This window comes from Arachis hypogaea, chromosome 15 (genome assembly GCF_003086295.3).
Source record: "Arachis hypogaea cultivar Tifrunner chromosome 15, arahy.Tifrunner.gnm2.J5K5, whole genome shotgun sequence".
Lineage (NCBI taxonomy): Eukaryota > Viridiplantae > Streptophyta > Magnoliopsida > Fabales > Fabaceae > Arachis > Arachis hypogaea.
The window spans coordinates 139,436,002-139,446,580 of NC_092050.1; the positions used below are offsets into that span (position 1 = coordinate 139,436,002).

The 10,579-nt window shown below is 31.8% G+C and overlaps 1 protein-coding gene across 2 annotated transcripts; it reads right to left on the reverse strand.

Moving 5' to 3' along the window:
* Nucleotides 1-4,715: 4,715 nt before the first annotated feature.
* Nucleotides 4,716-9,779, reverse strand: LOC112750890 (COP1-interacting protein 7). 2 transcript variants are annotated; one of them, XM_072216934.1, is made up of 9 exons: nucleotides 8,924-9,779; nucleotides 8,633-8,809; nucleotides 7,925-8,052; nucleotides 7,732-7,784; nucleotides 7,600-7,649; nucleotides 7,356-7,508; nucleotides 7,062-7,270; nucleotides 5,299-6,986; nucleotides 4,716-5,128 (listed from the first exon to the last, which is right to left on the reverse strand). In XM_072216934.1, the coding sequence occupies exons 1-9, from the start codon at nucleotides 8,980-8,982 to the stop codon at nucleotides 4,934-4,936; spliced, it is 2,712 nt and encodes a 903-aa protein (XP_072073035.1). In that variant the 5' UTR covers nucleotides 8,983-9,779; the 3' UTR covers nucleotides 4,716-4,933. The 2 variants fall into 2 exon arrangements, with proteins under 2 accessions (XP_072073035.1, XP_025655596.1); XM_025799811.3 differs by having other exon boundaries at nucleotides 7,074-7,270; nucleotides 8,924-9,420.
* Between the last annotated feature and the right edge of the window lie 800 nt (nucleotides 9,780-10,579).

Here is a 10,579-nt window from a genome sequence, read left to right on the forward strand (position 1 = left end):
AATCCGCGATCTTTTAAGTAAGTATAGAAAGACGATGTCATTTGAGTTATAACTCGTTGGCAAAATTACTTTATTCTTAAAAAACTTAAAACAAATATATGTATATATAGCAGTTAGATAGTTATATATATCTAACCTATAACTTTCATGTATGGGATACCTGAACCAGTGGCAAGAATCATTATATTTTTGATGATGTTCTTGTTTTACTTTGATGTTCTTGCCATTATTCTAGGCCCCTACTGATGGATGCATGTGGATTGGTACGAAGAGATGAAAGGGGGCTCCAAGAGAATTAAGTTGGAAGAATAAGACACACACCAGCCTCATCCATGGCTCCATTTTTAGCCTCATCAACCTCATCACTCATATAATACTCGCATCATCAAACACATACATATAACTGAAATTTCATTCAGATCTTGCATGTGCACTGTAATCATTCCATCAAGATCTATGCATCCCAGCGAATCCAAACTTCATTGTTCTCATTCTCAATTTATATATTTATATATCACCTAGGATCATATGGAATCACTCTAGGTTTAATTTATATATAATTCTTTGTAGCATATATATTGATTTAACTCTTCAATCATAATAATCGATAACATAGATAATAATCTAGAATAATTGTTACTAACATATTTTTTTATTAATATGAAGTTTTATTGAGATAATTAAAGTATACATTTAGAATCCAATAAAGATATTTTTCTGCGAAAATTATACAGAAAAATGTTCAATAATATAAAATTTATCTAAATTCAGAAGACTAATATCGTTTGATATTAACTCTCCTATAATCATATATCGATGTATTTCCTTGCAATATTTAAGAAAAAAAAAAGCTTACAATTCAAAAAGTATCAAATAAATTTAATTGAGTATAATATAAATATGAATTCCATAATTTCACCTTTTTCAAACTTTTGCATTTTGATTTTTTTTTTTTTAATTCTGTTTTTTACACCCAATTAGATTTAGTTGTTGAACAATTCAAAGTTGCATAAAATAAGCATAACTCATCTTGCAAATGATCAAAATCGAGAAAATTGCATAAATAAATAAAAGATGAATCAATTTTACTGAATTGTAATTTTTTTAAATTGGTTATATTTTGATTCTATATTTACTTTATATAGATTGTTATAGGATATACAAATTTTAAAATTTATACATAAATCGCTAGAGGATATAGAATTTTATGTATAAAACACTATAAGATGTAAAAATTAATGTGAAAATTGGCTACCATCATAAATTACTACAGAATCTATCCGTTTATATGCTTTCTTTTATTTTAATTTGTTCTCTTTATTATCTTATACTATCCCTCTAATTTAATATCTATCTATCATTTTATGATATTTTTATTAAAATAAATATACTAAAAAAATAGTTTTAATTAGTTAAATTTTTAGTATAACAAGAATTTGATTAGTGTTTAGGAACCATCATTATTATTTTATTGTTCCATTAAATAATAAAAGAGTGCCTAATAATATTTGTAACTATTTTTATAATTTAAGTATTTTATTTTTTTGTAATTAAAACTAATCTTTTAATATTATAAAAATTTTATTACATCATAATTAATCTTAAAAAATAAAAATATTTTGTATTTACTTATATGTTTTTTATTTAAAAGCAAAAAACACTTGTCATTTTTAAAATTTAAAATTATATTACTCGAAATTTGAAATCAATTTAAAATTTAAAAGCAAGTGTATGTAGTCTCTTTTATTTTTAAATAATATATATAAATGCAATAATTAGTTAAAATACTAAACTAAAAGAATTAGACTAAAAAGTTATAATTGGATAAAATTATAATTGGATAAAATTAATTAATTTTTATTTATTTATGTAATTTGTACAATCAAAATCCATCACATCAATATCCGTTGAAGTGACAACAAACTATACATGCGGAAATACAGTAAAAGTGATTTGATAGATGCATGCATAGCCATGATCATAGTAATTATTTGAATTTGCACAGATCTTGTTAGCTAGATGCTTCATATATACCCTATCCAGTTCTGCTTCTACTTGTATTTGATGTAACTCGTTAAAGTACTTTGATCCTTTCCTTGAAATATTGTAACTCATCTTTGTGTACTTAAGTGAAAAATACAAGAAAGCTATATAAGGAAAAATATTATGTGGCACATGATTAAAAAGGCAATGTTACTTATTTCAAATGAAAGTGGGGTATTTATGCAGAATTTATTAAACAAAATAATAAATTAGGATACGATATATTGAATTTTCTTTAGTGGTATAAAAGAAGTGTTGTGTAACTAAGAAAAAGAAAATGAAATATCCATAGAATAAAGTAAAGTATTTGCTTAGAGATAAGCAATTAAAAAATTGAATTATATATATAACTGTGATGTAAGATTGCTTGTAATTAATAATCTCTTTTGGATTTTGATGCGTAAATTTTGCATAGACATTTTTTTATTGTTTTATTTTATACTTAAATTCTTTTAAGTAAAGTGACAAATAAATTTTTAAAAATTTACACTTTAGATAGATTAGTTTTTTAAAAAAAATATCAATAAAGTTCTTTAAAATAACAGATATAGACACACTATTTTTAAATTAGTCTCTATAATTAGAGTAAAAGTTTTTAATTTAAATTAACTTATCCATATTGACTATCTTAAATTGATATTTTTTTGAAAGATTAACCTTTCCAAAATATAAATTCTCAGAAATTACTTTGTCACTTTACTCAATTATTTTTTTTTAAATCAACAAAAGATATTTATTTTTTAAATTCTAATACAATATCAGAATTATTTATCTAAAAATTCAAATTAATAAATAGAAGTATATCAATGATTATATCTAGCAATTTCCATTTTTTAGTCATATTTTGGGCAGCTAAACTATTTGCTCCAAGTTCTAGATATATATGAATTTCAGCAATTCCTCTATTATTTTTCATTATACACAAATATTGAACACTTACAACAGAACCTAACACAAAAAAGTATTCAACTCTAGAGATATTGACTGAAATAGTTGTAATGCAGAATTTACAATTATATTACCTGACACTCTTTTTGGCTGCTCCCACCAACACTACACATTTGTTCCAGGCCACTTTACTAAAACTCAGCTATTCCATTATTCAGAGTTGTAAAGATAGATGTAGATTAAAAAATTGTGATGGTCATAAATGATTGGCAGAGATATCCAGTGTGGTCCTTAAAGGGGAGTGCATGAAGAACCTTCAACTTATCCAAAATCGCAACATAGCTAATTACCCTTTGTGTATATGCTTATGTATTTCTTACTGTGGGATGTCATTGTTGATAGCTGGAAGTAGAAGTCTTATTTATCATCAGAATGAATGAAAATATCGTGTTGAGGAATTTTGGTTTGTTGGACCTTTGATATGGATACAAAATACGTAGTGCAAAAATGGTTATAATAGTTGTGGCCTTGTGGGTATATGTTCAGAAATTATTATAACAAAATACGTAGTTACAAGAATATTATGACTACTTGGCCGCAAGGATGGCAAAAAATTTTAGGAGATTACAGGACCTGCAAAATTTCTATGGAGATGGGGATCCACCCCACGAATAAATAGGACTGGGCGGAGATTGAAATAATTGCACCATGGGAATTTACGAAATTTCTGCAAAAAAAATTCACTTAAATATCCTTATATATATAAGTTATGTACGCAACTCTAATTATTTTATTTTAATTTATATGTAAAAAATTGTATGGATATGTTATTATGTTAAATTTGTGTTTAAATTATGTTTGATTTGATATATCTAATTGAATTATATAAGATTTTATTATAATTGTGTTAATTTTTTTAAAAAAAAATAAAACTTAATAATATCGAATTTTTCATAGATACCCACGGGTATCTTGCCTTTCGAGTGGGAAGGGATAGGGGCATTTTAGTAAATGTAGGTACAAGCTGTATTGAGTCGTGTATAAATTCTCATAAATATAAATATAAAGTATGTGCTTTTGTGCACAAATTCCTGTAAATGTTGCAGAATATTCACTGACCAAGTGGTGGCCTAAAATCCTAATATCTACTTTGTAACATTGCTGTGTAAGGGGTTTTTTTGGAAAAATGTAAGGTTTGGGGAAGGTTTTTCAATTTTGAGAAATGAAAGGGTGCTCCCTTTTCTGTGAGAAACCTTGGTCTTTCAATGGCCGGAAACAAAGGCTGAAGAAACAAGGATGCTTTAATCATTGAGTAACATTCGCTGCTTTGTTTTCTTGAAAAAAATGATGTTCAAACAATGATTGTAATGTGGATTATTCGAATGAAATTAATTGGGCAGGGGAATTAACGAATGGAGTTAAAAAATTGCATATCGTAAGCATAACATAAGTGAGGTTTAAGGCTATGAAGCAGTAAAATAGTGGGTGCAGAACGCAGAAGCTAGCTACCTCTGATACACATAACAACATGCAGTATGCAGTTACACTTGTTTAAGAAGATGAGAGCAAAATCATTGTTTAACAAGATTGATTTGATGGCCATTGATTTGTGCAAATGAAATAAAGTATCATGAATCATGATCACCCACTTATTCATCGTCCAAGGCTAAATAAATAATGATGTAACATCATTCTCAGTTTCTCACAACTTAACTATACCAAAAGTATTTTACTCTAGCATTTTACAGAATTAAAATGGACCCAATAATGGGATATAAATATAATTTTTCACAGAACTGTTCAACTTTTATTTATCCCACAAAACCTTATAGACATACAACCACCTATCAAAAGAAATCAAATCACCCAAATAACTTGCAGTTTATTATAGTAACCATAACTATGCATTCTCACTTTAATCAACAGTTATTTAAATACAATTTGTAACCAATGAAAAGAATAATGTACTTGTCCAAATTGAATTCAATGAAGCTGATCTTGGCTAAGTTCCCCTGACCTTGGTGGTAGAAATAGTCCTGTTTATGGATTGAGTCTTGCTATTAAGTCTTGCTGCTTTCCCTTCACCTTGGTCTTTCCTCGGTGCTGCTCTCGCTAGACTGGACGATGCTGTTCTTTCTGCAATTCTCCACTGGCGCTCGAGCGCCAATTCTTCCATTCTCTTCCTAATTTCATCTTCCTATTTAACAAACACCATTGAGAATTAGATTTAGGACTATTCAATTGTTATCCAAAACAATAATATGCAAAGAAACCAAGATATAACATAATAGATATATAATCATTCGTATACTTCTCCTATCAGCTTAAGCTTTTGGGACAAGTGACTTTATCAGAGGTTTTGTATACCTGTTCCCGTTTGCTCTTTTGAACTATTGGTCTACTCGTGAGAGGTGTCCTTTTGTTCCTAGGTGTGATTTCAGGCCTGCTCTTCACGGACGATCCGCGAATACTCTTGGAATTAGGCTTGTCCTTCTCCAAACTCCTAGTTCCTGAAACTTTGCTTTTGGTTTTGTCATTCTCAGGAGTAACAGGAACATCCTTGTTGACATCAATAGAAGACCTTCTACAAGTTTCTGTGAAAGAGAAGTCAATTTCGTAGTCCATTGTCCTCGAAGCCTCAACAGAATCCAATCCAGAATCCCGTTGTAACACTACATAGAGGTCACTGGGCTCTTCCTCACGCTTCTGACTCGAAGCAGCCGTGTCGGCTTCCATCATGTTCGCGGAAACTAGATCTTCAACAACTATGTCTGTCCTCCATTGTGAATCAGAAGGACTATTATCAACCAACTGACCTTGTATCATAAAAGAATCATCAATGAAACTTTCTTGACTTCTTTTTTCAGCATGGGAGCTATCATTGACTGATGACAAAACACAATCACCATCAACTGTGGGAACAGGACTCCTGTTCTTATCCAAATTATCAACAATAAAACAATCATCTGCTGCTATGCTCTTTGTTACCAATGACGAATCGGCTACAAAAGTAGATAATGGATTGCCGAGTTCATTTCCGGTTTCTTTTAGCCTATTAGACATCAGCATCTCTTCTCCTATGCTGTCCCTCCTCTTGGTAACCGAACCACGGCTGTCTACATATTCATCCAGCTTGAATCCACCTTCATTTGCTCCATTTCTGTTGGCCACAATGAAGGAGTCACTCGGGACTTTAGGATTCTTCGGAACCTCTTTGAAGTCCATGTGTGGAGATGAACTAGAATATGGCATTGGTTCTATGGAGTTTCGCACCATAAGATGTTCATTGTGGACATCAATTGTTGGCTGCACCTTTTCTCCAATATCTTCATCTATCTTCAATAGGTTCTGGAAAGCATCCCAGTTGTCATTTTTGTTTCCTTCTTCAGATGCATTGCCTGAGTTTTCAGTGAGATCATGATCAGTTGAATCACTCGATTTAGTTAAACTGCGCCGAGAATGTGCTTTCTTTCCGTTAGCATGTTTTTCAACTTTATGAACCTTTTGCAAGGACTCAAGAGCAGCACCAACTTTCTGTTTGATGGCTTCTTCGCTGCCACCGTCATCACCATCATCTAAAGATGATTCATCAGAGCTTTCACCATCATTTCCATTTCTCCTTTTTGGAGTAATGTAGTTGATGTTACGAATCACAACAGTTCCTGAAGACTTTCTTCTGTTCTTTTTCCTTTTCAGAGCATCCTTCACCGAATGATTCGACTCCTGCTCTTCATCTGAATTAGACTCACTCCCTGAATCAGACTCGCTCGACTCGGTCTTCTCATCTTCATCTTCTTCATGCCCTTTCTTATTTGTTGATTTCTTCTTCTTGGTTTCTGATGGTTTCTGATTCATTGCCATGTCAGAAGACCATTGCATATTTCTTAAAAGGTGAGGAGGAACAGGCTGCATATTAGTCATAGGATATCCTTGGTATGGCGGCATTTGCTGAAGATTGTACATATATGGAGGAGGTACATTGTAAGGCCATGGCATCGGCATATGAACATTCGCCATGTGTGGTGGTTTCGGATCAGTTGAAGCCAAGTTCACATCTGCAGATTGTAGAAACTCGGTGTAAACTTCAATATAATATGGTAAAAGAAAATTGAAAAACAATAAAATGATACCTTCTTTTTTACCAGAATTTGGTGTTTCCAGTTCTCCAGCATCCTTAGTGCTATTATTCTCAATAGTATCGTTTGCTAGCACAATTCCGGATGTCTCGGAAAATAAGATCGCCGGAGGTAAGCATGATTGCATTGCAGCAACTTCTTTTATCCAAAGATCATCAGCATGCTTTTTGCTCCATAAATCCTTGAAGTTAATGCAGGCTTCCCTATAAGCATGTAAGAATCAGCTTTCTCTTAGTGCATAATAATACACAGAACCTTCTTAATATGCTAATCAATTCCAGTTCATACCTCAAACGCAATGCTCCAAATGCATTTGCAAAATGCATGAGATCATCAATACTGTTGATCTCAAATCCGGCAACTAGACCACGTGTATAGGCCATAGCTTGCTCTTTCCGGAGTAGTGCTATTCGAGACTCCAATAGTCGTTGCAGGGAGACCCTAAACGATATGGAAATTGAAAACTTAGGAACAAATTTAAAACTAGCAAAACAAAGAAGATTACACTTCAATTGAAGAGGTAGAAACTTACTTTGAGCTTTCCTCTTCTTTATTGTCAACATCTTCAATTACTCCATTTAACTGAAACAAATAACAAACATAAATCAATAGAATTCTTAGAGACTCTTAAGTAATTTTGACATACATGTTGGGAGATAAATACCTTTGCAGAATCACTCAACCTCCTTGTAATTCCATTGGCTTGTGGCGCGGTTCCTATACAAAGGAATTTTAGTAAGACAACTACTTAAGAAGTGCGGTTTCTTGGAATTCAATTCTATTCTAAGAACAATTACTAATCAATTCTCAAAGAAATATCTGCAAAACATGCTTGAAATTGCAGCTCCTAGCCATACCTTCATCGGAAGATGCAGTGGACATCGACAAAGCATTTGCTTGAAATGAACTTTCAATCTGCAGGATTTCTTTTTCAAGGCTGACGAACCTCTCCAAAATCGCAGGTGTGCTAACGAATCGCACAAATCTAAAAAAAATTGCACAGCATGTCTTAATACGATGAAGAAATTGGATTGATGTGAATTGGATGAAGGATATATAGGTCATGAACAGAGCAAAAAATGCACAACATGTCTTAATTTCCAAAGCCTCACCACTCTCCGGGGTAGACTACTTTCCAAATTATACTGTCGAAATAGTTTGAATCAAAGTATCCAACAAAAAATGAATCCCTATTCTCCAAATCTATAAAACCAAGTAAACTAATTCCATGACTAATGTGATAGTCATCATTCAACTAGTTGGATTTCATTCATCAATCCCTGCTTAATTAACTAATAATTAAGAACATTTAGAAATTCCTAAGTCAATATGCATTTGAAAAACCATTCCCAATCATATCTAAAGCACTTAAGCACTTTCAATGCAAAGGTAATTGATTCATTGATTCATTGATTCCGGGGTTCTTCAAACTTAATTGGAAATAGGATAAGTACTCTATTGAAACCAAAGAACAAATGAAGAATCATTTACAAACACCGTGATTATCCACAAAAGAATAAAAGTGAAAAGAGGGAAAACCAGATAAGGGGGAAAGGAATAATCACCTTTCAAAGGTGGCCTTGGAGAACCAGAATGCAGAATTGTTTGGAGGGAGAAGCTTAATTGAGTATCCACCTTTAGAGATCTCATCTTTCACAAACTTGAGGTGAGAAACAAAAGGCTCAAACAACCCTGAAGCTATTTTCTCACGAACACCACCACAAAACACTACCAGCTCACATCTGCAGAAGAAAAAGGATCAAACCCAAAATTCCAAAACCCATCCACTAATCCTGGAAACCAAAAAAGATTAATTCTTGAGATCATAGAAATTCTGGGGTGCCTCAAAACATTACCTGGTCCTGGTTGGTGTGAGTTGAAACAAAGCATAATCCAGAACAGCCTTGGAATCCATGCTAAGAAGAAGCAGAGAAAACTGTCAGAACATAACAAACTAAACACTGAACAACGTTAATTAGATTTGTTTGTGCTGGTGAAAATGCTAGAAAGTTGATAGTAGCATAGTATCTACTACTACAACTAGTTGTGAAACATGACTTATGAGTTATGACAGTGTCATGTGATAGAAAGAATAGAAGAAAGAAAAAATAAGAGAGACAGCAGAGAGATTCAGCATGGCACATGGAGTGTGAAGTGGGGTAATGTTATTGGATTTCAACGCCAAAAGTCACATGCAACGGTGACACCTTCTTTCTACTAATGTCTACCGTATCTTTTTACTAACCCACACTCATCTTCTGTGCCTAAGCTTTTGTATCAATGACGCCAGCAGCCACAAAAATCAAAAAGTCATCAAGTGAATGGTGATTATCAAGGTTTTAAAAACTCAATTGATGATCGAATTTATAAAGTTCAAAGTTTAAAAATTTAAACATTCAATTGAAGTTCAATTAATGTTAAATTAAATATAATAAAATAATATATTTATGTATAAGATATATAATTTAAAAAACTTTTTTTTATAATTTATTTTTTTAAACATGTTTAAGGTTTAACGCTAAAAAATTATACCGGTTAATTCGTTTTTTATCTGTATTTTTATTTTTAACTGATTACTGTCAAATAATTTTTGTTTTAAACTAGAATTGTCGGATGGTAAGTTTTTGATTAAGCAGATTGAACGGACTGATTCGATCTGGTTATTATTTATTAGAGCTATGGTGATTATTCATTATAGTATGCTTGTGCAAGTTTTCCTCTCATGACTAGTGTTTGCTATGCCTTTAATATTAATGATTTAATATATTTGAAACATTATAAAGAAATAAATATTGATCGTATATATGTGTGCTTTTAAGACCATTTAAGTGTTTATCCTTAAAAGTTAAAAGACAAGACGGTGGAAGCATTGGCAAATGTTTGGTTTGGCACCTCACACCAGTTGTCTTGCAGTGGTGATTGATAGGATATGTCAGGTTGGAAAGGAATATGCTTATAATTTTAAATGCACTTTTCCCTTTGTTTGATTGATTAATGCCCAATATTAACAATTTATTTATGAATACAGCACAGATTTTTTACTTGCTTTGCTTGAGACAGGAATCAGACACTTCACTTCACAATTCATTATTAAGACTTCACAATTCACATTAGATTTATTTCTCATTTTAACCACCCCCCCCCCTCCCCCTTCTTTTTTTTCCCTCCTTTTTATTCCTATTATATGAGGAATGTCCACATATCCAAATTCAGATATATTTTTTTCCCTAAGGGGAAAACATAAATCTGAATGCATAGATTAACTGAATGGATTTTTATTTTATTTATCAAAATATACGGTTTATAGTATTTTTACAAAAATTACCGTATCTCTTATCTCGTAAATAAAATAAGAATGCATGTATCTCATTTACACTATAAATGAGATAAGACACAAAACGATACAGTCGTATCACGTTTGTACACATGACGTATAACGGTCCTATCTCCTTTACAGTGTAAACGAGATAAGAGTGGATGAAGTCTATATACATGTATTTCGTCCATAGCGC